A 27,748-nucleotide genomic window follows, 5' to 3' on the forward strand; every position below is an offset into this window, starting at 1 on the left:
AGTACATGAAACCTTTGTAGAATCTTATAAAACAGCCTAGGTGGTTTTGGTTGGGGTTTGGCAAGTTATGGTAGGTAGCAGTGCCTAACTCAAACTTGCATTAGAGTGACCTCCAGAGTAGCTTTTTGACTCTGTTTGAACTCTCTTTTTCCCCTTTTGTCAGGATGAAATTGTTGATCCCATGGTGCCAGGGTTGGATTTATCCCTGGGAGTCAACTCCTACATCACCAGGGAGACTTTTCATTCCTGGATGTCATGTCCCATGTACAGGGGAGGGCAATGATTTCACTTGCAGAGTTGGGCTTAGACAGACTAAGCCCATATCTGAGCCACAAAAGAGGTCCTCCGGAAGTAACTCTTAGGCATACCTATAGTCAGGCTAAGCTTCTCTGCTACCTACATAAGCTTCACATTGTTTCTCCCATCTCTCAAGGGACTTCGCCAATACTTTTTAATTATCTGCTTAATATACTCTGGGATGTATCCAGGCATTACATTAAGCTAAACAGGATTAAAGGCCCTCATTTTTATTCTGGGATCTCTGTAGATTATTTAAATGTTATATCCAAATAGGTTGAGTTAGATTATGTGCTACAGAAAATTTAGGTTCTGGACATAATAAAACTTTCTTCCTTTGGTGTCAAAGAGTAGATGAGGTTCTGAAATATAGACAATGTCTTCCTTACCCCTGTGTTCTAAAGTACTTTAATCCTGACCTGATCGGCTTCATTCTTATCTCTAAATACCAGGTTATACATATATAAAACAGCCTCTCAAAATCCCCAGAAATAACAATTACCACTCTGGACTAAATGTGACTGCTATAAGAGCTTGCAGTCTAGGCCCCTTAAACTACATCATTTTTGAATTGTTTATTGGCTTTTAAGAAAGAAGAAAGGAGTTTGGATTAGAAAATTTCAGATATCAGTCACAGCCCTAAAAGTCTATCCATGAAATGTATATTTAATTGTTCTTTAAAATAGCATTGTTAATGCATTAGAAGCAGAAACATCAGGAAGTCACAAGTGAACGAGATATGTAGTTTGTTCAGAAAAGATGCATTAATTTAACAAGTTTGATTTATTTTTAAATTGCCTACTGTTAAATCAAGTAAACTAAATCAGTGTAAAGTTATCAGAAATTTCAGAATAAAATGAACTAGTCTGTATGTGCATGAATTACATAAAGTAGAATTAAAGGAAAAAGTAATTGAGGGGCTTTTCAGAGAATAGTCTGCAATATCATAGTTTAATAGAATCTTTACCATTTTGGATAAGTATAATAGTCATTGATATTTTTGCCCCCTAAGAGTTGCTGAATTTTATCATAGATTATTTTATTATTACAGATTTTTTTTTTAGGTAAAATGGTATCATTTTCAAGAGACCAAAACAAACTATGAATTACAGAGTTAATCTCTCATGTGTTCCAGTTTTCATGAGTCGTACTGATAGGCTCATACTGAGTCCCTCTCACCTGTCACACCAGTTGGCTGGAATAGGCTGGTAGTGACACCAGAACATGCCCAACTAACCTCCCAGATCCAAAATGCAGGCCTGGGGCTAGGAACAAAGACTTAAAGAACTTAAAAAGCAGTCTGTCAATGACAGTCTTGCTGTCTTGTTCATACGCATATGTATTTACATGACTTAAAAATGAAATGTAGGGCAGATTCCTTAATCTTCCATTCTTATCCTTGATTGGATAAATTTTAAATATACCTAATTGTTATATATTTATTTAAAATTCATAATTTGTGCTAATAACCTACAAAGGTGGTATGAGTAAGCTGCCTAGATACATGCTGGTTAAGGGGTCATAGATTCCTTGGCCCTTTCACAGTTGCCAGCCACTCCGGGGTGACAGGGGAAGATTAACCACTAGCTGTCCTTAGATTTTTAGCTGGAGTCATAACATCTTGCTTTAATTCATCTAAGAACAAGAATGTTGGTAAGAGCAACCACCATGGCTAGTTTCCAGAGGTTTCTGAAGAAATAGGCTCCTTAGGACAGAGTTGTCCATTTCTATGAGAGGCAGCTGTTCATTTAAGGTAATTGGGCCCAACTCCTTAAATTAGCTAATTTAACAACTGGTGAAGAAAATGACTATTTTTAGGTAGAATTCGGACAGTCCTGGATTGGCTGTTGTTTCTAATTGAAAATCATATCTTGGGTCTAGTAAATGAATAAACTTATCAGCTAAAAAATAAACTTGTCTGTCAGCTGCCCTGATTGTCATTCTAGAGGTGACAGGACTAGTCATGATAGTGTGCAGCCATCACTAGGATTAGGAAATACTTAAGAATATACTAGGTAGTTCTATTTGGTTTTGCTTCATTCCAAGTGATCTATTTTTGTAGTTGATTGATAAGTTCTTCACTGTTTTTAATACAGAACCCTGGCCACCTGGTAGCATCATTTCCAGATTGTCTTCACACAGCTACTAAATACCAAATATTGGTTAAAACCTGCTGGTGATTGTAATACAGTCTTAGTTGGAATTCTGTAAAACCCCATTAAGAATTACCTAAAACTATCAATTGAGATGAATCTGCAGTTTTTCTTTCTTTGGTTAATATGGTGCATTACAATAATTGATTTGTTGTTGTTGTTTTTGTAGCATTGATTTTCAAATGTTAAACCAACCTTGCATTCCTGACATAAACCCCACTTGATTGTGTCTTTTCTTTTCTTTTTTTTTTAATATATTGCCAGGTTCAGTTTGCTAAAATATTGTTAAGAATTTTTATAATATGTTGATGGAGTTGTCTTTGTGATAAGGTTTTTATATTAACTTCAATTTCTTTACTAGACACAGAACTATTCAGAATTTCTCTCTCTTCTTGAGTCATTTTTGGTCTGTGCTGTTGTGCTGTGCCTCCCTGCTCCCCTCCCTGCTCCGTGGTGGCCCAGAACGTGCCTCCAGGAGGAAAGCCTGCAGGAATCAAGGGGTCCCCACACTTGTTTCCCTTCGTCCTGTGATGTCTGGAAACAATTGTTTCCTTTATTGTGTCCAGCTTTCTAGTTGTTTTTGGCAGAAAGGTGAATCTGGGCAGTTATTCCACAATGGCAAGAAGTGGAAGCTACATGAGCTTTTTTAGGCATTGCAGAGTACAACAATTTGTGTTGCTTCTGGTTGTTTCTCAGACAGAGCTATAAGCTCAAACTTGAAACTGTAGATATTGAAGTTCTGCATGGGCTCAGTCTTCCTTTTAATCTTTGACTATATCCCAAGTTACAGTTTAGCTGTCTTTCATAAAAATTTCTATAACCTTGTTTTAAAAATTGGACCTTAGGACTAAACCATATATATTTTTTCTATTTAAGTTTCCTTCAGCATTTGAGTTCAATGAACTATTCTTGATTACAATTTTGGACCACCTTTATAGCTGTCTGTTTGGGACTTTTTTGTGCAACTGTGAACAGCAGAGATTCAAAGAGGTAAGTGATTCTATTTTTGTCTGTTATTTTCCTTATTTCTCTTGTGCCTTTCCCATTAAGCACTGCTATAGAAAGAGGACTGAGCAGACTTGTGTGTAAGTGGAATAGATGCTCACTCAGGGTTCTTCCACCCCCCGTGTCTAATCTCAGAGGTTGTCTGATACCAGCCCTTTCCTTGGTGAACAGGTAGAGGTGGAGACTGGGAGCCAGCAAGCCCACTGTCTGTAAGGGGTAGGGCCCATACTAAACCCTGGACTAACTACATGTTTGTGTACTTTCTACTGCACCAACTCCAAAATCCACTTAGTGTTTGATGATGTGATGTGATTCTCCTTTGAATTCTCTGTGGTGTTGGACAGAGGTCATTTGGAGAATGCATCCTGTAGATTAGCCAAAAATGTCACTCTAGGTAGCAAGCTAAACTTTTCTCCATCAAGCTCATAAAGAAGCAGCTACCAAGCTTCTAAAGGTACATTGCCCCTCCTCTACCTTTTCTTTTCATTTTGGGATAAAGGAAAGAAGTGAAAAAGTACCTGAAAACAGCAGCGTAAAGCATCCTCTGGATAGTAGAAAAGGATTATAGCCTGTGAGCTAAGCATATTTGAAAATAGAGAATTTGGGGAACTACCGACTACCTGCCTGGCTCTCAGCAGCATCCCCTCCAGCTGACCACGCCCCCACCTTCTCCTGGTTCCAATTTGCCTTTTGAATTATAAATTCAGTAATCTTAGTTTAGTCACAGAAGTGTGCAACTGTCACCACTATCTCATTTCATAAAATTTCCATCAACTCCAAAAGAAACCCCATCCCCATTAGCAATCACTCTCCGTTCTCCCCTCCTCCCAGCCCCTGGCAGCACTGATCTGCTTTCTGTCTGTATGGATTTACCCACCCTGTACATACCACATAAATGAAACCATACAATACATGACCTTTGTGATTGGCTTCTTTTACTTAGCATAATGTTTTCAAGGTTCATCCACATTGTAGAGCATAATCAGTATTTCATTCCTTTTGATGGCTGAATAATAATATTCCATTATATGGATAGACCACTTTTTATTTATTCATTCATCCATTAATGGACACTAGAGTTGTTTCTATGTTTTGGCTACTATGAGTAAGGCTGCTGTGAACATTTATATACGAGTTTTTTGCATGCACCTATGTTTTCATTTTTCTTGGCTGTATACCTAGGAGTAAATGGCTGGCTCATATTGTAGTTCTATGCTTAACTTTTTGAGGAACTGCTAGACTGTTTTCCAAAGCAGCTGCACCATTTTACATTCCCAGCAGAAATGTATGAGGGTTCCAGTTTCTCCACATCCTCAGCAACTTATTACAGTCTTTTATTTTAGCCATCCCAATAAGTGTAAAGTGGTATCTCAGTTGTGGTTGTGATTTGCATTTTCCTAATGGCTAATGATGATGTTGAGCATCTCTATGTGTGCTCATTGGTCATCCGTATATCTTCTTTGGAGAACTGTTTATTCAGATCCTTTGCTCAGTTTTTAAGTGGGCTGTTTGAATTTTTGATCTTGAGTTGTAAGAGTTCTTTATATATTCTAGATTCAAGTCCCTTACCAGATACTTGATTTACAAATGCTTTCTTGAATTTCATGGGCTGTCTTTTCACTTTCTTAATGGTGTCTTTTGAAGCACGAAGTTTTTTAAATTTGATAAAGTCCTATTTATCTACTTTGCTTTTATTGCCTGTGCCTTTGGTGTTCTAAGAATCCATTGCCTAGTCCAACGTGTCAAAGATTTGCTCCTATTTTTCTTGTAGCGTTGTATACTTTCAGCTTTTAGATCTGTGGTCCCTTATTTAATTTTCCTATATGATGTAATGAAGGAATCCAACTTCATTCTTTTCCTTGTGGATATCCGGTTGTCCAGTACCATTCGTTAGAGACTATTCTTTCCTGTATTGAATTGATTTGGCAGCCTTGGGGAAAATCAGTTGACCATAGATATGTGGGTCTCTTTCTGGCTTCTCAGTTCTATTCATTGGTTTATATTGTCTGTTCTCATGCTAGGATCACACTGTCCTCATTACTGTAGCTTTATAATAGGTTTTGAAAGTGTGAGGCCCCTAACTTTGTTCTTCTTTTTAGGGATTGTTTTAGCTATTCTAGTGCCCTTGAATTATTATATTAAAAATGAAAGGGGCATAATTAACTGTTCCTATATTTAGATAGCTTGTGAGGAAGTCAGCTGGCTTGTGAGCAGAATGTAGAAACTGTCTCTTGGCCTCGCCATTTTCTCCTGTTGACATTGTCATTGTGACTGATCACAGTTAACGTTTTCTTGCCCCACCAGGACTCGTGGGTTTGGGTGTTTTCTTTCAGATGAATAATGCAAATAGTTACAATGATTCTAAAACTGTGTATTGTAAATTTGCGGGGGGGATACTTTAATAATGTGTTCACGTCTCTATATAAAGCATCCGAAGAAAAAGAGTCTTGTTACTAGGGCAGAGTTTTCCCCCAGTTGGCCATGATTCTCCAATGAAAAGACTCGTAACTATAAATCCTACCCACATTCTTTAATGTTAAGAGTGAAAAAAGCAAACTTTTTTTTTCAGTGTCTCCACAGACATTGGCCAGATATTACCTGACCTCAGCAAAAGTTTTCCCAGGACATTAGCCAGTATTTGTTTTCATGTCGTCCCAGCATCTGGCCATGCGTGCTGTATGGTGGGATGGGCTGTGCTTAGTGAATGTCCCAGAATTTTCCAGTGTTTAAATTCACTTCATTATTGAAGTCATTTCACTATGCAATACTAATTCTTGAGGATATGAAGGAAAGTTGAATTTATCTCAGCATGTTCCATTTTTGTTTTTCAGGATGTATATACGAAGACTTTATCTTTATGGTCTTATATCAATAGCCAGCTAGATGAATTTTCTAATCCCTTCTTTGTGAATTATGAAAACCACGTGTTATATCCTGTTGCTAGTCTGAGTCATTTGGAACTATGGGTAAACTATTATGTACGATGGAATCCACGAATGAGACCTCAGGTATCTTTTTTTTCTTTTCAAAAGAGCATGTCTTTGTTTCCAGGTAAAAATGATATAAAAACATGTGCCTGGTAGGTATTAGCATGTAATACTGAGGACCCCTTCCCTCACCTTCTAAGGTTCAACTTGCATTTGGGCAGGTCCCCCTGCCTCCCCCCCACCCCAGATCCTGTTTGTTGGGTTAGAGTTAATACTCTTAGCAGCTGCTGAAGGTGCTAGGGTGTCCCCCCTCCCCTCCACAGGGTGCAAAGCAGGGGCCAGGCCACTGGGTCTGGGTTCATCTCTTGAGGAACCACCAGTTAGTGTTCCCAGGAGCACTCTCATCCTGCACAACCGCTTCCATAACCCAGGGACACCCAAAGCCTCTGCAAGCCCTCAAATCTACCCCTCCTCTCTGACCTCCTCCTCACTCTCCAGGTGCTTTCATTCTCTAAGCCACACTCACCCTGGCAAAGGCCGAGCTGTCCACCTGGCCTGCCCTGCATTTTTAGACTTAGCTCCAGGCTCCATCTGACCTGAGCGGCAGCTTTTCATTGCCCACTCCTTTTCTCTCTGACTCCATAGCCTAAGCTCCTTCCTGTCCATTTAATGTGTCCCATGAAGCTGTAGCTGCAAAGGTCATTTCCTCTTCTGACCACTCCCCCCATGCCTGTGCCTCCTACCTGCTCTTCCACCCAGGCCCCTAAACCCTTTGGCCTGAAGCACTTTCCCTGCCCATAGCTGGTGTGCTGTGGGATCCTTCTGAAGGAGGCCTTCCATGGCTTGTACCCAACCTGAACCCCCCCCCACCATTTACCCTTGGTCAGCTGCTGTTCCTGACGTGGTGTGAGGGCTGCTGGTTGCTCCTGGTGCCCACTGCAGGAGCATTTGCTGGTGCATTCCAAGCAGCCTGGGTTCCCTCCCTCTGTCCCCCTCTGAGTCTTCTGCAGGCCCCTCAACTGGTCCCCTGGGTACCTGGGGCCTGTGTCAGGCTGGCTGGCACATGAGCCCCAGGGGTTGACTTGGGGGCGGAGCTGAAGGTGCTAGGGTGTCCCCCCTCCCTGCCATAGGGTGCAAAGCAGGGGCCAGGCCACTGGGCCTTCACCCACTCCCACCGGGGCCCTGCTGCTTATGTTGGTGTTCCTGCTGCCAGCAGGGTGGCACTGCCTACCTTAAGGTCCTGTGAACGGAAGGCAGGACACCAAGGGTGAGGTGGAAGCAGGTGTGGGCTGTTCTAGAGCCAGTGCCACTTCACTGCTCGGCTTTTTTCCCGTGCTCCCTCCCCCAGTTGAAATTAGGGGGAAGCTGCCTCTTGAGATTTCTTCTGCCAAATCTGATTTTGGTTCATGCTTTCATTGTAAGTTTCGGATAACACTTCCTCAGTGATACAAAGAAATTGCTATTAAAGGCCTTCAGCTGTAAGATAGCCAGAGCATGCTTCTGAACACCTACCTGAGTTTGGTTTGAGTGTGTGTTTTGAGTAGTGAAAATGCTTTTACGTTGTAAAATATTTTCTTTATTGAAGAGCACCTGAGGCTGGAGTGTCATAATTTCAGCTTTCTCCCTCATGAAAACAAGCAAGTAGTATGCATTTTGTCAGATTCTTTGGTTGGTCTTTAAAATATAGGTTTTCAATTTTATTTGCAGCTAGGAAGCTATTAAGTAATTGTAAGTGTTCCATCCTTCTGCTTATACCAATTAGGGTTCGCAGTCAGGTGTGGTTTCCACAAAGCCCTTGCACAAGCACCACAAATCTGTGTCCTGAGAAGCTCTCATCCCCCAGTGATGTGGCCCAGAGGTGCTCCCACCAGTTCCGAATGGCCACCCCTGCCTTGAGAACCTGTCCTAGGTGGAGGTGACTGGGAGTCAGGGAAAGGCAGTTCTCACCCCCTCTGCAGGACAGTCCAGAAGTGGGAGAGCAGCTCCTTGGCATTGGGGGCAGCGCTGGCTGTGTGGGAGGACAGCCGGCTGGGGCAGTGGGAAGTCAGCCTGGTGCCTCTTCAGGACCCTCCCCACAGCTCTGCCTGCCTCTGCTTCCCCTCCTGGGAGAGCCTGCTCAGCCCTTAGACCCCCACTCCCAAATCTGAATGGCCCCCTGGCCACCTTGTGTCTCCCTCTCCACTCATCGGCCAGTCCCCGGACTCAGAGAGCAGGACTGGTGCCTTCCACCTTGTACCCCCCCAGCGCCTTGTGTCCCTACAGCCTCTCCTGACTGGTGCCCTCCTCCTGCTCACCTAGTCTGACAGTGACACTCTGCTTCCTGTCCAACTACTGCAGTCCAAGAATGAAAGGGGGGAAGAGGAAGAGGCACACCCCGTGCTGCTCCCGACCCTCCAGCCTTCATTGCTCCCCTTGGCCTCCTACAGCCCTTTCCCCTCAGCCTGTGAACAGCTCAGGCAGCCCCCTCCTAAACCTTTCTGGCCTCTCCCCTCACCTCTCCCTCTAGTCTCCTCTCCATGTGCAAACTACGATCACCATCATTTTAATTACATTGTTAACTCCATAGTTTACATCAGGGATCACTTTGAGGTGAACCTATGGCTTTGCGTTTCTTTCTGTTCTAGTAACATATACCACTTCATATTGCTAATCCTAACTTTGTAATTGATTTGCATTTCTTTCTCCATTTAGGCTTTGCCCTCCACAAGGATAGGTCCCTAGAAGCAGCTGCTTGTTACCAGATTGAGTCCTCTCCAAAATGAGAATTGAGTTTGAGGAAGAGCTATGTTTTGAATTGGCATGCATGCCCAAAAAAGCCCTCAGCAGGCCAAAGTGGCTGCCATCCCATTGGCAGCAGCTTTTCCAGCTTTCAGCTCCCCTTTCTGGTCTCAGCAGTTTCATTTTGGAATGTTCAGCCTGGAGGGCTCTTAGCATTTCCTTCTGGTTTGCTGTCAGTGCCCCCAGCTCCCCAGTAACTGCTGTTTTGTTGCTGCCCTGCTTAGGCTCTGCTGTGCTCTTTGCTGGGCCGCTTCTGCTCCACCTGTTGGAGCCATGGGGCAGGCAGGTTGTAAAGCAGGGTGTCTGTAGTGCACTGCTTTAAACTGCAGAAGGGACAGCTGAGAAAGCAAGCCAGTGAGCTGCACTCTATCCTCCATGCACCAAACATGGGTTGAACACCTCTGGGAGCTGCTGAGTTGTTGAGTCGGGGGGCAAGGGAGACAGAGAGGGCTGCTGGGCGTGTCCATTGGGGGACTGCAGCAGGCAGGGTCAGAGACGCAGAAGGGGCAGGGACAGGGAGGAAGGAAAGGCCCTTCCTCCTGGGAAGAGGAGGCCTAACTGGCTGCTGGCAGAGGGGCAGGGGTGTCCCTGGGCCTGTCGTCAAGCCTCACTTTTGATTTATTCAAGCAAAGATACAAGGGCTGCCTGCAGCTGGGAGAGGAAGGCTTGGCCTTGGAGCAGCCTGTTTGTGCCACAGGGATCAGCAGCCGCAGTTTCTCTGGCCTTTGGAGGCCACTGCCACCAAACCCAGCGTACCTGTCCCCTCCTTTCTTCCTGGCACCTGTCAAAGTGCTGAGTGTGTTCTTGACCTCCTGGAACTGGCTCCTGCCTGCCTGCTGCCCTCTCTGGCTCTCAGTTGGTCTCTCAGCCCTCCAGGAGGGCTGGTCTCTGCTGGGGCCCCAGGTGCTCAGTGCACAGTCTACTCCTGTAGGCTGTGGGAAGGAGCCACAGAGGGTTAAGTGGGGGGCCCTGATCTGGCCAAGGTGTAAGAAGGGGCTTTTGGGCTGCGTGTGCAGGATGGATGGCGGGGGGGGAGCCAGGAGGAGCAGGGCCCCTGGGCCCTGCCTTGTGCCTGCTGAGCACCCTCAAGGTGCTGCACCTCCAGCCCCCAGCAGGTGCCAGGACAGCTTGGGGGGAGGGCTATAGTTATACACACAGGCCCCTGAGAAACCCTTCTCACTTCTCTATAGCCATGGGCAGGCTGGAAAGAGCAAAGGCCATGGGGGTAAGGCGGTGTGGTAGGGAGCCTGTCACCACCAGGGCCCCCAACTCTGCTGGCAGTGCCCCCCCCAGCCCTCTTTGCAAGCTTCTGTGCTGAGGAAGCAGAGCAAACACAGCTTTAAGTTGTACAAAGTCCTGAGTTAACAGAAGTACTTCCCATCAGCAGAGCTGTTAATAAAAGTGCAAAGTTACCTACAGAGGTGATTGGGGGAGGGGGCAGCCACTCCTCGAAAGGTGCTCCTGTGGGCACCTGGGTCCTCGCCTGGCTTGCCCTGCCCTCTGCTTCTCCTGGGCACCACCCCGCGCCCGAGGACACCTTGGAGGACACGGAGTGTGGGCTTTGGGGTCATGAGCAGTGGCCTGGTGTGCGGGCGCTGTGTTGGCAGCAGCAGGTGGGTGGAGGCGGCCTGCTGAATGCAGCTGTCTCTGTCCCCCGTCAGATGCCGATTCACCAGAATCTCAAGGAGCTGCTGGCCGTGAGGGCGGAGCTGCAGAAACGGGTGGAGGACCTGCAGCGTGAGGTGGCCACGCGCTCCATCTCTTCCTCGTCCGAGCGGGGCTCCTCCCCTTCCCATGCGGCCACCCCCGTGCACACCTCCGTGTGACCGGCACATCCACTGTCCTCGGCCAGCCAAGGCAGGGGTCCGGCGATGGCCGTCGTCAATGTAGCTTGTGATCTCTCTCCTAGGAGTAGGCCCGGGTCCCTCTGCGGCTGGATGGCCCCGGCCCTGGGGCCCGGCTGTGCACGTGGGGGTGGTGCTGCAGGGCCCCTCTTGCCGGCCAGGCAGCTTTGCAGGAGCTGGGGGCGCCCAATGCCCTGCTTGGAGCCCAGAGACTTCCAGCCGCTGCATCCCTGCGTTCAGTCCTTCATTCAAGGCCTGGGCCTCTCTCCACGACCACCTTGGCCAGCCGCGAGCTGCGCTCAGCGCTTCCTACAACTTGAAACTGTTTTTAAATGAAATCTTTGGTGAGGGAAGACAGAACATTGCCACCTTTGTACATTTCTCTTCACAAAAGGGGTCCTGTACTAATGACTGTTGCATACATACAAGGTATTTTTAAAAAAGAGAAACATGCCTTTATTTTCCTATGTCCTTTTTTACGTTTAGACCAGCTGCCCAGGAGGCGCTGCCCGGCGGCCCAGGTGGGACCGGGCTCTGCTCCAACCGCGCCTGCCAAGGGAGGTGCCGGGGGCGGGGCCGCCCCGCCCACATCACCCTGCCCCGCCCACGTGCTGACTGGGTTTCTGAGGACATGTTCTTAAAAGTTTTTTTACACTCAAATGTTTAGAGAATAGGAGCTGTTTCACCTTGGAACCTTCTAATTCTTAGGCTTCTCCTCAAGTAAGAAACCAGAAATACTTCTTAGAGGTCATTTGATAATCTAGAATTCTCATTTTTTATCGTCTGGGTGATTTGTTTCTAAGTCATAGTTTAACTGAGATTAGTTTTTAATTTATGCTCTGAGCATATAGAAAAACTTATTTATGGATGAAGAAAACAGATTATTGTATTCACTGCTTTTTAAAATGGGAACATGTCCCATTTTCCCCGAGAAATACCACCTGCCACTGCCCCAGGCCTGGTGCACGCGGGGGAGGGGGGTGCAGCCCCCAGCAGCCCCCCACGACGCAAAGAAGCACAACAGACTCCGTCCTTTGTGTGTCCCTAGAACAGAGCGGAGTTTCTCCAACAACTTGACGCAGAGCTTTGCTACCTAAGCAGTTCTTTTTTCGGTTTTATTTAAGTATACTAGAATGTAAAGCCTTTATGGTTTGGGTTTTAAACAATTGGTACAGTATTGTGTTTGCCTTGTCTGATGCACTGTATTTCGAGTTACAATTAAATTGTTAGTATGTCTCCTTCGTCGTCTTTTCTGTTGTCTTTTTTTTTTCTTCAGGTATTTTGGTAGATTTTGCCTGTGGGGGAAATTAGTAAAATAACCTGTGTGCCAGGCACGGTGCATCTATGGGAAGCACCTTTACGCAATCTGAGTCATTTCCTCAACCTTCAGTGTAACCGTAGGTGGCGCCGGAGATGACAGCATCCCTGGGCAGGCCAAGGGGGTGAAGGCAAGACTTCTCGGAACCATGCGGGCCTTTCCTGTGTCCACGTGAGGCCTCTTCAGGTCTGCAAAGGGTGAGGTGAAAGCACCCCACTTCATGCGGGCCTAAAGGCCCCCAGGCTCCTGTCCTCCTGTATCAGGCCCTGCCTGGGGCTGGGAAGAACGGCGTGGTGGCCAAGGGGGAGGATGCGGGCATATTTTGCTACAAGCCTGGTTTGACATGAAAATGCCATTTGATGTCAACCTGCTCCCAGCCCTCCAGAGCGCAGCGCCGTGGGCTTGCGCTGCTCCAGCTGGCCAGGCCACGCCACGGGGTCCTGGATGCGGGGGACCATCCCTGGGCCACCGCTTTCCCGAAGAGGTAGGGCGGCCGGCTAGTTGGCCCAGGCTGGGGTTCTTGCCTCGGCCCTGCTCTGGCCCGGCCGACCCCACCCTGCAGACTTTCACCTCCTGAGCCCCTGCGTGGCCACGTGTGCCCCAGAGGCCCTGACCCTGCGCCTGGGCGGGGCCACCTTGAACCAGAGTGTCCGGCAGAGGAGGGGCCCAGCAGCAGCAGCCCGTGGGTGTCCGGCGGGGCCGCACGGCTCAGGCCAGCGACACGCCCACCACTTGTGGACGCCCACCCAGGCTGCCGGGCCCGAAGGAGGCCAGTCATCGCGGGAAGGGGTTCACTCCAGCCCGGCACCCAGCGCCTCGGGGTCAGCTGGGCCGCCAGCACAGCAGGGAGTGGAGCTTCACACCTGCGGGGCCAGGCGGCTGGGCAGGTAAGGCCGCACCTACACAGGGCTGGAACTGCCCGGGTGTAGGCTCAATTCTGGACCGGTTGTGTGGGAATTCCACTAAGGGCTAGGGAGTCACGCAGTGAGGGGTATTGCCAAACCCGAGATTCTGAGAATAGTCCCCATTTTTTCTTCCTCCGGGAATGGCTACTGGCCCCAAGCCAAGTGGCCTCCTGTGCAGGTGCCACAGCCCAGATGCACGTGTGGCTGCAGCAAGAGCCCCCCGACCCCACCCATGCCTCTGCAAGCACCAGCACCCCAGCACCCCAGCATGTCAAATGCCAGAAGGAGAGGTGCCTTGGGATGAGTGCCCCTCAGCAGGCCTGTCCAGCCCCTGGGTAGCACCACCTGGGTGTCAGGGCTAGGCTGTGGACTTCATGCAGAAGGCACCATGGCGTCTAAGGAGCAGCAAGATGGGGCCCTTTCCACAGAAGTCAGCACTATGAGAAAAGGTTTTGCGGAGACTTTATTTAGTATCACAGCTGGGGGGTTCAAAGGTCTTTAGTATCAGACAAGCCTCAGCGGAAGGAGAAAGGGAACATTTCCTCTAACTGGAATCACACTCTATGTGCCCAAGGGGGGCGGGAGCTCCTGGAACCAGGCAGCTCTTAGAAGAGATTCCCTGCCTTGGGCCTGGGGAGGGTCACGAGGCCACATTCACCTGCCTTCCTGCTGACTCCCAGAGGAGTTTGCTCAGTGCTCGGGCCCCACCGTCAGACACGGAAGGCCAGCATGTCTGGGAGCAGCAGGCCAAGGAGGAGAAGGGGTATCTTGGGGTCTGCGTGCATGGGGGTGGGGGGGCTCGTTGCTAAAGGCGGCCTGGAGATGCAGCTGTGCAGCTGACTACCACCGGGCTGCAGCGGGCTCAGAAGCAGCGGCTGAGGCAAACACGAGGCCTGCATGCTGTACAGCATGGGCTCTGCTCTGGTTCCAGAGGAACCTTAGGGAGGCAGGGTGGCCTCATCCCCGCTTAGCACGCGTGAAGGAGCCTGTGGGCCAAAGAGAACCTTGCAAGGATGCCCAGCCGAAAGCAGATAGTGTGAGGGCAGGGGAGGGGCCTCTCCACGACCAGTTACCAGCCTGGGCGTTTCCCGAAACCAAGGGGACACCCCCATCCCACCCCCCAATAGGTATACAGGGTGCAGGGCAAGCACCCCCACCGCCTGAACCCAGCATAGACCTAGTGTACAATGAAAACATGATTCCTGGAGAGTGCACTCATGTCAGCCCCAAGCCCACACCTGGCCCCCTATGGAATCTGATGGGAATTGGGCCTGAACGTCACAGTCTCCTACTCATCTGGAGGATTCCTAAACCCCCAGGGCAGCCATGGGATGCCACCTTTGCACTGAAAGGACCGAAAAGCCTCCACTTGGACCAGTGCTCTGGAAGCCTTGTGACTGAAAGACAGACAGAAAGCCAAGTGGCCCAGGCTGTCGGGGGGCAGGCAGGCTGGGGACCCACGGAGTTACTTTTTGCAGCGGCTCTGAGGGCCCCAGGCGAGAGCTGGCGTGGGGGGGGGGGGGGCGAGGCGGGAACTGGCCACGATGAGGCAGGGGCGTGTAGGTGGGCGCCCCCAAAGCCCCAGACCCCAGGGCAACTCCAGAACACAGGGAGCAACGGGAAGCAGTGATGGCAGCGGAGAGGGCGGGGAGCAGGTCACAGGGTGTGTGCCCAGGCCCCCCTCCGGGGCTGGGTGGGACAGGTACTGGCGGTGCTGACGGGTCACTGGGGACAAAGGGGGCCGAGCATCAGTGTGGAGGCACTTCTGTCCTGTGCAGTCACGTCTTGGGCCACCTGCCCTCTGCTGCCTGCCCCCCACCCTGCCCAGACACCGGAGTTCCAGGGGCTGTGGGTTCCTCATCTCTGAATTGGGGCCACCCCTCGGGGGTCGTGTCGCAGTGGCTGTGCTTCTGCCCAGCCCCACAGCCCTGCACTTGGTGGGCAGTGCCGGGACTGGCTGCCCGCAGGGCCCCCCACGCGGGGACGGTGACAAGAGATCCTCACCTTGCCTCACACGACGGCTTCCACGTTCTCCCCCTTCACATAGTTGGCGTTGAGGCCCTCTGCAAGGCACGGGCGGTCAGCATGGTCCCCGTGGCTGTGAGGCGCCCAGGCCCTGGACCCCAGCACCTCGGGGCAGCGTGCAGGGTGCTCCCCCAGCCAAGCGGGTGCGGGACACGTGGGGATGTGGGCTGGGGGCCTGGCGGCTGCGGGGACAGGGGGAACGGCTTCTCCTTCACCAGGAACAACTGCTGTTCCCGCCCAGGCCGGGGGCCGGGACATGCCAACAGCGCCCGGGTCCAGTCATTTGTCCCCACCTCCTTCCCTGCGCTCGGGCTGCTGGGTGGCCCCTTCTGCTTGGGGATGCCAAGGGTCCTGCACCACATCCCTGGATAACGTGGGGCCTGCAGCCCTCTGAGAGCCATGCGGCTCAGCCAGGACTCACAGGCTCTGGGCACACAGCCGCACAACCCATCCCCCCACCTGAGCTCTCCACCTGCTGAAACACCCCCCGCCCCCATCTCTGCCGCTGTTGAGCAGCCCTGTAACACTGGGGGCCCGGCTGCATGGCGGGGTAGGGGGGGCGGCCTGGGGACAGAGGCCCGCCACTACATGGCTGCGGTCACAGCCAGGCTGCGGGAGGCCAGGGAAGTGCGGGGGTGGGGGGTGGGGTGCTGGGGATGGGGTGCACAATGAGGTGCCGAGGCCAAAGCAGGGGGGAGGCGGCCCGCGCGAAGCAGCTCGTTACCTTGGCCCTCTGCAGCGTCGGGAGGCAAGACCCACGGCTGAGTGGCCAGCCCGGCCCCGGGGCCTCCCCTGCCCCTATCCCACCAACCGGTGGGGGGCCCAAGGCCCCGTGGGATTAGCCACCCCCAAACACCCAGGGGCCCGCACACAGCAGGGGACACCCCGCAGGAGGCTGCTCCCCCCAGACGGGGTGGGCAGGGAGCAGCACTACCCTCAGGGGCTCGTGCTGAGCGGGGCTTAGGAAGCACGGGGGAATGGGGGAACCCAGGAGGGTTCCCAAAGACGAGGTGCTGAGGAGCACCAAAGGAGCAAGGGAAGGAACCCGAACATGAACTGTCCCCCCAGTTTCAACAGCCCCCCTTGATTCTATATCTCCCCCCCAAACCACTTGATTCTGTATCTGTCACCCCAGGCGGCAGGTGCACCCCACCCAGCCCCGCAGGCAACACCCTCACCTCCTCTGGGTTTATTCTTCCCCTAGTAGCACTTAAATTGTGAACCTCGACATCCATTTTATATGGCTTTCCTGTTGATCCAATTTGCCATACATCACCCCAAGGTGTTTTAGGAAACCATGTATTTTCATTGGAACAAAGACATCTGCACCGTGGTTTAAAAATCACCCTTTTGCCCTGCCCATTCCTGCTGGCACTTCAGCCCTGAGCCCATACCTTGACGGGGAAACCGAGGCCCTTGGCATCTCCCCCACAGTCTGACCCGCTCTTGGCAGGCCCAGGGGTGGCGGCCCAGGGCAAGGATGAGCAAGACAGACTGGAGGCTCAGAACCCCATTGACCTTGCCGTTGCTTCCTCTCCCAGGCCCCAGTTGCCCTGCCTGCATGCCCGGAGTTGTTCTAGAAGCTGGAGGTTCACACCGAGTCCTGCGTGGGGGCAATACCACCAGGCAGTGCTTTCCGAGTGCCTGTGGCCTCAGGGCCCTTTGGACAACTTGGAAGCTTGGGTTTGTGCAACCAGCCTCTGCGGGTCACAGGGTTCCAGTGAGCAGAGTTTGGAAACTGAGGCAAATATGCCTCAGGCTTGGAGGCTACGGGCTGAGGCAGTTTGGCTGCTTTGCTGTTCGTGCCACTGGTTTCTCCTCTGTGAGCTGAGGGGCCATCCTGGACCGGGGGCCCCATGGGACTGAACGTGGTCACAGCCTCTCCTTACCCAGCGTGCCAGCGGCAACGTGGGCTGGGCCCCTGGGGGGTGACCTTCTGCCTCACTGCCCAGGCCCGAGCCCGGAGCTGCAGGGTTCCCATCACCCCAGCCCCTCCCCAGCCTGCCAGGCCTTTGTGCGTCTGACACCTCCATGCACTTCTGTCCCAGAGGCCTGTGCGGCGTCCCCTTTTCTTTCTTTCCAAATGCCCTGGGTGCCTTGCTCTACTCCCAGCCCAGGGGTGCGCCACACCTGCCCCTCGACAGACTGGGCCCTAAGTTCCCTTTCACACACACACACACACACACACACACACACACACACACACACAGGTCAGGAGGTAGGCGTGCCATCCTTCCTGCTGGTTAGAAGGTTAGAGTGCTTTGGAGTGGGGACAAGGACAGCAGCAAGGCCAGGCCAGCCCCTGCTCTCAGCCCTCCTGACTGCACTGTTAACACGCTTGGAAACCCCACAGCACGGAGCCCAGGAGCAGCCGTGCGGCCCAGGAGCAGCAGTGTGGCTTGCACGCTGGGCCCCGCCGTGCCGTGTCGTGCTCAGCCCGGGCAGTGGCCATGGGGCCCAGCCATCCGGCCACCACAGTTAAGGGCAGAGGCCCAGCGCTGGGGCAGCTGAGCTCCCGGGCACACGCCTAGTCACTCCCAGGCCCTAATGGGGCTGCAGAGGACAGGAGGGACTGTCACCTGAAGGAGACGCCCTACCCGGGGCCTCCTGCAACAGGATCCTACAACTCCATTCATTCACCGCAGCTCAGAACCCCAGCTCCAGCGGAAAGGGGGGCAAAAGGCAGAGACCACATTTATTCCTCCCCTGCACACCAAGTCCTTTAAAGCGTATGTTTGGAGCTCTCCAGGCTCAAGGGGAGAGCAGGGAACGCCACCAACCCTGGGGCCTCTGAAGGCCACAAACCCCCTCTGGGAGACCCGAGGACACACAGAAGGCCGCCCCTGCCCCGTGGGAGGGAAGCAGCGGGCGTGGGGCCCTGCCCTCCACCCGATGCCCACCTGCCCCAGATGGGAAGTGGGACTCGCCCCCCTCAGCCCCCTTCCTGCAAAGGCCACAGGGGTCACGCCGAGGCACGGCCACTTACGCTGGATGCTGAAGCAGAACTTCTTCTGCTGGTAGGAGATGTAGCTGGACACGGCCCCGATGAGGGCCATGGCCAGGGCACTGGCAACGCCGGCGATGGTGCCCGTCTCCGCCGACATTCCTGACCAAGGAAGAGGGGAGAGAGGCAAGCAGACAGCTCAGCCCCCAGCCCCACACAGCCACCCCCCGCCCCGGCCACCCGGCACAGCAGTCACCCAACCACAGTGCCAGGATGGGGACAGCACCGCACCCGCTGGGTCTGCCCAGGGCTCCCAGGTTTCCCAAGGGCGCCCACATTTAGAAGCCGGCCAGGTGCCACCTGCCTCATGGCTCTCTGTGGGAGGCGGTCAGGGGAAAGTGGGGCTTCAGAAACCCACCAGATCCAGAGTCGTCACTGCCACCATGCCAGTCGTCACCTAGACAAAGGACAAGGACACTCAGCGCCTGCACCCAGCAATCGCCCAGCTCAGGGCCACAGGGTTTAATTCCTCAAGGCCATTGCAGAGTTTGGGAGCTACAATGCCCTGGGCAACTCCCACCACCCAAGGGCCAGCTGCACCCAAGAGGGGCACACTGCTTTGCCCAAGCATGACCCCAGCTGGCATGGCGAACCCACAGAGAGAAGGTTGCAAAGGGACATGAGGGAGGGCTCTGAGATGGCCTCTGCCCCCCAACAAGTGCCTGGTGCCTTTGCAGGGGCCTTGAGCTCTTCCCTCTTCTGTGCCTGGGTGATGCAAAAGTTTCAGTAATGGATGGTGAGGACAGTAGCACAACACTCTGAAAGGACTTGTATTGCTAAAACAAAATTTTAAAAAACCCAACAACACAGGAAATACAACACATGGACCCTGGTGTAAATTACTACAACTCTAATACTATTCTTCCATCAATTGTAACAAATGCACCACACTAATGCAAGGGATTCATAAAAGGGGGATACTGGGAAACTCTGTATTTTCTGCATGGTTTTTCTATAAACCTACAACTTCTCTAACAAAAAAATATTTGGGAAAACAGACTTCTGGCATGAGGGAAGGAAGAGATCAACAAATCCTCTGCTCAAAAAGCAACTATATGTTTATCACAAAAAAAGAATAAAAGACAGGAGGAGGGTAACAGAGAAGACATGATTTAACAAATGAGTGTGATGCTGAATCATCATATTGATCTTTCTGTTGGTCTCCAGTGTCTTGGAGCAGCTAGAAGAAAAAATGAAAAATCGTGGAACTGTAACCCATACCAAACTTTAATATCTGTTCTATAACTATTTGTTAAAATGTACTTGGAAATTTATTGCTTTTTTGTATATATGTTTTATTTCACAACTAAAAAGAAGTTTAAAGAAAAAAGCAACTATACGGTGGGCCATGGTGGCTCAGCAGGCAGAGTTCTCAGCCACCATGCCAGAGACCCGGATTTGATTTCTAGTGCCTGCCCATGCAAAACAAAACAAAACAAAACTATAAACAGAGATCACCATTTTCAGTGCTCTGAATTTTGACCAAAGGCATATAACAAACTGAAAAGAGTTTATTCATGAAAACTAATTTAGTTCCAGTAAGAATAGCTTGAGTTGCTGGTAATTTTGGCTGGGGTGCCTCCCATTTTCCCTGCCTGCAGGTCTTTTAATCCCTGTGGGAGCGACACCTCTGGGGGAACTGCAGCCATGCATACACTACATGCCTGCAGTTGGCCGAAGGACAGGCATGTAGCTCAATGGATCAGAATTGAGAGTCCAGAAATAAACTATTATATTTATGGTCAGTTGATTTTCAACAAAGGTGCCAGGGCAATTCACCAGGAAAAGGAAAACCTTTTCAATAAATGGTCCCGGGACAACAGGATATCCAAATGCAAAAGAATAAAGTCCTGCTCTTACTTCATACCATTTATAAAAATTAACTCAAAATGGAATCTAGACCCAAAAAATCTTTCATGACTTTGGGTTAGGCAGAGTTCTTAAACACCAAAGCATGATCCATCAAAGAAAAAAAATGATAAATTGAACTTTATAAAAAATATGTACTTTTGTTCTGCAAACAACATTAAGAAAGTGAAAAGATAAACCACATCCTAGGAGAAAATATTTGCAAATCATACATCTGATTATTTAAGGAAATCCTAAAACTCAACAAGGAAACAAACAACCTGATTAAATAATGGGCAAAAACTCTGAACAGATGACTGTAACCTCCCATCCCATGGAAGAGGAGGCCCAAAGACTGTAAGCCTGGTGGGACGGGTGTATTGTAACATAATGATGTTTTTGCATTTTGTTACATATGCAAGGGTGATACGGGTGCAATATCCCCCACCCTTCCAACATTGTCAGCACTTATGCACATATACATATATTTTATAGTGCTCTCCCAGCTCTATAAAATATACAAAATTCATCCCTCAACCTCCCTTTAAGATGAAAGGGATTTAAATCTTCATGGGGGAGGGGACTGAAGCTGGATAAAATAAGACAACTGTAAGTCCCTGGTTTCCTATTCAACTCTGAAAGAGTTGACAACGCAAGTCTCTTCTTTCTTATCTAGCTCCAAAGGAACTAATATGAGCTGCACACTTCTTGGGAAAAAAATTTCCCTGAAGATCCTAAACTTCTCCAAAACTATGGCAACCACCCCAAGCCATCAAAGCTTGTAAAATCCTGGGCCCAAAGCAGATTCTTAGTTAATAATAGGGAGCACAGGGTCATAAAGATTGGTAACCATTTGCCCAAAGACAGATTTTAGGTGTGTGACAACAAACCATGAATTCTGCCAGCTAGCTCCTCCTAGAACAAAGAAAACACCTAGTGTTCAAAGGTTACTATGGAAAACTGCTGCCAACAAAACTTTCCTATAAAACAAGATGGTCCACTCCACTCAGTGTGTGTGCCTCCCTTGGGTACATCCGTGCTAACCTCTCTAGCGTGTACTCTCTTTTTCTGATAAACTTCTCTTTTGATAAACTTTACTACTTACGCTTAAAATAAAATCTGTACATACACTTCAGTAATGAGTATCAAATAAGTCTAGAAACAGATGCTCAACATCATTTCTCATTAGAAAAAAGCAAATTAAAACCATGACATACCACTACAAATCTATTAAAATGACTAAAATAAAAAATAGTGATAACACTGAATGCTGGCAAGGATGTGGAGCAACAGGAACTCTCATTCATCACTGGTTGGAATGGTAAATGGTGCAGCCGCTTTGGAAGAATGTTTGGCCATTTCTTACAAAATGGAACATAATCTTATCACACGATCCAGCAATCACACTCCTATGCATTTAGCCAAGTAAACTGAAAACTTATGTTCACATAAAACCCTGCACATGAATGTTTGGCTTTTTTATTCATAACTGTGAAAAACTGGAAACAATAAAATGCCCTTCAGTAGCCGAAAGGGTAAATAAACTGTAGCACATCCATACAATGGAATATCACTCAGCAGTAAAGAAATTAGCTGTCACATCATGAAAAACCATGGAGGAAACTTAAATGCATGTTGCTCAGAGAAAGAAGTCAGTCTGAAAAGGCATGAGTCCAACTATATGACGTTCTGGAAAAGCTAACTGGGTAAATAGATCATGGGCGCACTGACAGAAAATAGATTATGGAAGAAGGAGGGAGGGCCAGCTGCCTAGAAAGGACACTTGATGGTGAGCATGTGACTTGGCATTTATCAAAACTCATAGAACTGCTTATCTCAAAGAGTGGACTTGAATGTATGTGAGCAAAAGTACAAAATAAACTAAAGAAAAAAGGAACCAATCTAAATAACTTTGGAAAGCAGTATCTTGACAGGAAACTGTAAGATTAACGACAAAAGGAACTGGACATAAACACCATAGTCTAACTGGTAAAGTTGTTTCTTACAGGAGAACGGGTTAACAAGTCAAGATCCACAAACACAGTACACATGTGTGGCTGAACAAAGAAGTATGGTGGTGGCGCCAGCTTTCTCACTGTCAGAGAGGCAAGGTAGAGGTAAACAAGAATAGACCCCGTACTACAGGATGGCAGGTGGACACATCAGTATGAACTCGTGTTCAAGTTAATATAGATACTGATGGATAGGCAAATAATGTAGAGATGTGTGTATACATGGATTAGTATACAGACATACCTTTCCTAGCAACTTCCTACCTCTGTCTGCTTGGAAGTTCTAGAAGGAGTGACACCCCAGTATCTGTGAACATACCAAGCACCCAGTTCTTGGTTTCTAATATCATTCTCTCCAATAAAAAGATTTGGGGCTCCTTGGAGGAATGGCTGGTTCGAGGGCTGGGGCAGGGGAAATACAAGGTTACTCTGGAATATCTTGTCATGCCAGAAAGTAAGGAAGTGCTCAAAAGAAAAACAGGCCGGGTCAAGGAGCCAAACTGAAAGAGCTCCCCAGAGCCAAAGTCAGAAAAAAATGAGCAACCAAATTAATAAAAGTATTGGATTATAACTTAAAATATGAACTAGCCATGAGTCTGTAGTGATATAAATAAGTGATAGAATAAACAGATAAATGGGGGGACAGAGCCAAATCTACCTTACAGAATAATTCCAAATAATCATGTGGATAACTCCCTTCCCCAAGGAATACAGCTTATTTCTCCACCTCCCTTGATTGCAGATTGAGCATAGTGACTTGTGTCCAAGAAATAGTGGGTTTTGAAAAGGGGGAAAAAGTCATCTCATATCACCTTACTCTAATCCTAAGAAAAACATCAGAGAAATCCGAATAGAGGGGCACCCTACAAAATCCCTGTTCAGTCCTCCTCAAAACTGTCACAGCCAAGAGGAGACTAAGGAAACAGGATGATTAAATATGTTGTGGATTCCTGGACTGGAGCGTAGAAGAGAAAAAGGATACAAGCGAAAAATGGTAAAATCCAAATAAATTAGGAGGGTACTAATATCGGTTTCTTAGTTGTCACAATGGGGAGCAGGGTAAGGGGTATACCAGAACCCTCTGTACTATACAATCTTTCTGCAAACCTAAAATTATTCCAAAATTATAACTTTATTTTACAAATGGGAAAAAGATTTGAATCACCATTTCTCAAAGAAGATGCATGAATGACCAATGAGAACGTGAAAAGATGTTCAACATCATTAATCATCAGAAAAGTGCTAATCAAAACCACAATGAGATCCCACCACTTTTTGGCCTATATAAAAAAAACAGAGCACAAACAAGTGGTGGTGAGGATGTGGAGGGAATTGTTGGTGGGAGTGCAATGTCATATAGCCACTTTGGCAGAGTCCAGCAGTCCCTCAAACTTAAATATCAGCTTATCAAATGATCCAAAAATTCCACTTCTAGAAATCTCCCCAAGAGATATGAAAGCGTGCGCTCACACAAGGACTCGAATGCAAGTGCTCACAGCAACATTATTCACAATATCCAAATGCCGGAAACAATTAAAAAATCAACTGGTAGGGGGTGCAAGGGTAGTTCAGTGCTAGAATTCTCGCCTGCCACGCGGGAGACCTGGGCTCCATGCACTTCCCAAAAACCAAACAAACAAGCAAAAAACAAAACTAACAATACAAAAAATTCAACAAATGGTGCTGCAATAACAGGATACTCACATGGAAAAGTAACAAAATGTCCCCACCATACTGTATACAAAACAAACAAAAAATCAACTGGTGACCAGTCGATCAGCCAACTAAAATGCACTACTCAGGTCTAAAAGGAATGTGAAGTATTGAGACATACTACAACAAAGATGAACCGCAGAAACATTATACCCAGGGAAAACTCAATCCACGAAAGACTGCACAGTTTATCATTCCACTGATATGAAATGTCCAGCAAATTCAAATTTATAAAGACAGAAAGCAAATTGGTGATTGCCTGAGGCTGGGGTGGGTGGGCGAGGAGCAGGGACTGTTTGCAAACAGGCTCAAGGAATTTTGGGGAGTGACAGAAATATTTTAAAATGATTTTGGTGATTGCTGAATGACTCAATAAATTTGCTAGCAATCACTGAGCTGTACTCTCACATCAGTTGAATTTAAGGCATGTAACTTAATTATACCGTAATGAAGGTGTTCTAAATGGGTAAGGGATTAGATGGAGGGTTGTAAGGAATCTAGGCTACTGTGCAGGTTTGGGGTTTCGTAGCACAGTTCCCAGAGGAAGGGAATTCCCAAGGAACAGGTTTGTGGGAAAAGACAAGGAGGAAGGATTCTGGGCTACACAGAGATTCTGCTGTGCAGGGTGACTGGCCTACAAGGAGATTTCCGAGAGCAAGATAGGGCTGGGGGGCTTCCGAGGTGGGGCAGGGGGCCCAGCTGGGGGTGTACGCAACGGGGCGGGCAATGAGGAGTTGAAATGTATCGGCCTCAAGCTTTTCGGTCAGGGAAGTGTGAGGGACAAATGGGGGACTCGCGGGAGAGGGGTGAGGGCAGGGGTGGGGTCCCCAGACCACCTTGTTAGGGAAAAGCAACAGGATTTGTTGGCAGAAAAGTGTCAGTGCCACCTACTGACAAGGACAAGCAGAAACGTTTTCTTGAGAAAAAAAATATTTTGCAGATAACACATTATTTCAAAAAGGCAGCCCCAAAATACAGATGAGCTTCTATGCATGCCCAGACCCAAGGCTGGAATATTCATTAATGAGGATGCATTTTATGCTGAAGATAATCACTGATTTAAAGGCAATGTTTTCCCTCCACTCAGGGCCTTAGCATGTCTGTGCAAAGGGTAATTTCACCGGAACCCCTTTATCTTCATTTACTGACACCTATAAGGACAGAGGGTATGACTTCAGCTGGCAATTCCTTACAAGAAAGAAGTTCAAATATGAGCCTAATTAAAGAATTTCTGAAAACTTCTTCCTTGCTAGAACATGGACTTTTAAGAAGAAAAAGCCCAGCGTGTCACTCAGCCTTTCATCACAGCCATTGGAACACACGCACCTGCTGCCCCCGTGTCCCCATCTGGAAATAGCATTTGTCACCCAGGAGTAATTGGCTAATTTGCTGCGTTGCCCTTTAAATGTTCCATGTTCTCCTGACACCTGTGATTTCACAGGGCAGCGTTCAAGCTTCTTACTAGGGATGACTTGGGCTGGAGAGGTGTTTAGAAGGACAGATGTGACTGTGGCCCCCTTTGATCTGTTCCCATATGAAGGTCACTCTGTTCCTGCAGGAGCATGGGAGAGGGTCAGTGCTACAATCAGACACACTCCCAACTTGTCACAGGCACGAGCTACAGCCACAACAAGCTACAGCCACAATTTACAGCCACAACGCGTGCCGATCCTAACTTGTTTGGCTACAGCAACAAACCTGGCTAACAGTCTCTCCCTACTTAGGATCTGACCTGGATGCAAAGGATAACGAAAGCTTTAAATCTCTGCGACCAGAGGGGGCATGGATGTGACTATGAGGGGCCAGGGCCACGGCCTTTCTCTGTAGTGATGGGACAGTCCTATCGCCTAGTTTTACAACTTCTTGTGGGCCTTAAATACTTTCAGGATAAAAAAGCATTTAAGAAAAAGCCTGGGACTTGCTGTGGATCTCTTTAAAAGACAGGCTTTGATCATAATGATCCATCTCAAGACTGCCAGGCTCCCCAGGTTGGGGGGCTGCTCCTCATGAGTCTCCCCAACTCTCAGTTCCTGGAACTGGCATCCGGGCTTCTGAGTCCCTTGGCTAGCGCCCAGCAGGGGAGCTGTGCAGCTTCCCCAAGTTGGTTCATAATTTCCCCTTGAGCTTCCCAGCCCACATCATTCCCGCTGAATCCTGACTGGCTGGCCCAGATGTCTAGAGACTACCTCTCAGTCGACAGAGGTGCAATGTCAGGGATACAGTGTAATCACCTTTTCAACAAGCACAAGAGGTGTTGGCTGCGTGGAATCAACACTCCTACCTTTATTGCGGTCAGGTTTGTATTCGCCACCCCCTAAAATGTCTGCAAGATCCTTGTCTGAAAATCCTGGGGAAAATAAAATACATGTTTTAATTACAAAAAAAGAGAAAAAACCCCACCATTTTAAAGTAACAAGACAGTTCTGTTAGCTGATGTTGCCCAACACTCGCAGAAAATTATTGCCAGCCCCACTCAGAATGCCCCTGATGAATGGGGTGGGCAGAATTCTAAGTGGCCCCCCAAATTCCTATCCACTGGTGTCCAAGGCCTATATACACCCACCAATTTGAGTGGGGGAGGGGGCCTGTGAATACCATGGATGCCACTACTGTGATTAGGTTACACTAGATGGCAAAGGTGAAGGGGTTTTTAGGTGGGCCTGGCCTAATCAGGCAAACCCTTTAAAAGCAGGCTTAGGCCTTCCCTAAGCTCAGCAAAGACAGCATTTCCCCCACCTCCTCTGTCTCTCCTTCTCACTGATGGGCCTTGAAGAAGCAAGCAGTCATGAGTTCTACAGCTGCAAGGAAATGTATTCTGCCAACAACCATGTCAGCTTGGAAGAGAGCCCTGAACGTCAGCTGAGACACAGCCCTTCACTGCAGACTTACGGGAACTGAACAGAAGACCCAGCTTAGCTGTTCCTGAACTCCTGACCAACACAAATTAGAAGGTAATAAATAAATGGATGTTGTCATAACCTGCTAAGTTTGTGGTCATTTGTTATACTGTAATAGAAGACTAATACAAGGAAACGGAAATATTTTAAACTTTATTATAGCTCAACCCTTGAGGACATGTGTTCTTTTTAATTGAGTGTGATGAAATGGAAGCATGCGAAAGTATTTCTGCTGCACACACGGTATGATGGTTGAAACTCAAGGAAAACCACATGTGCGACTATTTCAGCTCTGAACTCTATTAGCTGCTTTTCACAAAGAACTTAATTCTATCTTGAAAAAGTGAATGACGGACAAACTGGGGTTGCAGACTTGAATATTTGGCGGAGGTTTTCTTGAAAATGAATGAAATGAGCCCATTAATCCAAAGAAAGCAACTGACAGTATTCACTGGCAATGAGAAAACTGGAGCTTTCATGCAAAAATGAGAATTTTGGAATGTGTATCTGGCACTGGGAGTTTGACAGCATCTCAAAACTGAGATCAAAAGTGAGTTTGGTATTAAGTCATGAAATGTGTCAACAATTGGAAGCTTTGCCTAACCCAGTGAAGTAATATTTTCCAAATGCCCAATACATGAAGTTACAAAATCATAAATGGGTAAAAGATCCATTCAAAGAGCAAGAGAATTTAATGGGTTCAATGGATTGAGAAGGGAAAAGTCACTGCTTTGGGTTTATATTATTGGTAAGTTGAAATTAATTTGTAAATCAGGGTGCAGTGGTAGAATGCTCACCTTCCAGGCGGGAGACCTGAATTCGATTCCCAGATCATGCAACCCCCCCCCCAAAATTAATTTGTAAATAAATACTTAAAGATTTTTCAGTTTTATGTTCTACCATAAGTATTGATAGAGATAACGGGCATAAACATAAGCTCTTACGGTTCTCAATGACTTTCAAAAGAGGTCCTGAGATGATAAGCCTGGGAACTACTGTTTTCGTTTTCTCGTGGCCCCTGA

General features: G+C 48.5%; 2 protein-coding genes across 10 annotated transcripts in view; one reads left to right on the forward strand and one right to left on the reverse strand.

Moving 5' to 3' along the window:
• Nucleotides 1–12,242, forward strand: part of MTMR1 (myotubularin related protein 1) — a 58,991-nt gene extending 46,749 nt beyond the window's left edge. For all 6 annotated transcript variants that reach the window (XM_077146842.1, XM_077146841.1, XM_077146845.1 and 3 more), the window contains 3 exons: nucleotides 3,327–3,440; nucleotides 6,287–6,463; nucleotides 10,822–12,242. In XM_077146842.1, the coding sequence (XP_077002957.1) occupies nucleotides 3,327–3,440; nucleotides 6,287–6,463; nucleotides 10,822–10,986 (456 nt within the window). In that variant the 3' untranslated portion in view covers nucleotides 10,987–12,242. The remainder of the gene's footprint in view (nucleotides 1–3,326; nucleotides 3,441–6,286; nucleotides 6,464–10,821) is intronic.
• The window catches only part of CD99L2 (CD99 molecule like 2), a 94,287-nt gene continuing 78,617 nt past the window's right edge, over nucleotides 12,079–27,748 (reverse strand). Inside the window, exons 5-9 of one of the 4 annotated variants that reach the window (XM_077146851.1) lie at nucleotides 26,111–26,176; nucleotides 18,615–18,653; nucleotides 18,239–18,358; nucleotides 15,232–15,290; nucleotides 12,079–12,510 (exon numbers count right to left, since the gene is read on the reverse strand). In XM_077146851.1, the coding sequence (XP_077002966.1) occupies nucleotides 15,238–15,290; nucleotides 18,239–18,358; nucleotides 18,615–18,653; nucleotides 26,111–26,176 (278 nt within the window). In that variant the 3' untranslated portion in view covers nucleotides 12,079–12,510; nucleotides 15,232–15,237. Of the gene's footprint in view, nucleotides 12,511–13,673; nucleotides 14,953–15,231; nucleotides 15,291–18,238; nucleotides 18,359–18,614; nucleotides 18,654–26,110; nucleotides 26,177–27,748 lie in introns of those variants that run through there. The other 3 variants (XM_077146850.1, XM_077146849.1, XM_077146848.1) reach the window with 3 other exon arrangements.

This window comes from Tamandua tetradactyla, chromosome X (genome assembly GCF_023851605.1).
Source record: "Tamandua tetradactyla isolate mTamTet1 chromosome X, mTamTet1.pri, whole genome shotgun sequence".
NCBI classification, from domain to species: Eukaryota; Metazoa; Chordata; class Mammalia; order Pilosa; family Myrmecophagidae; genus Tamandua; species Tamandua tetradactyla.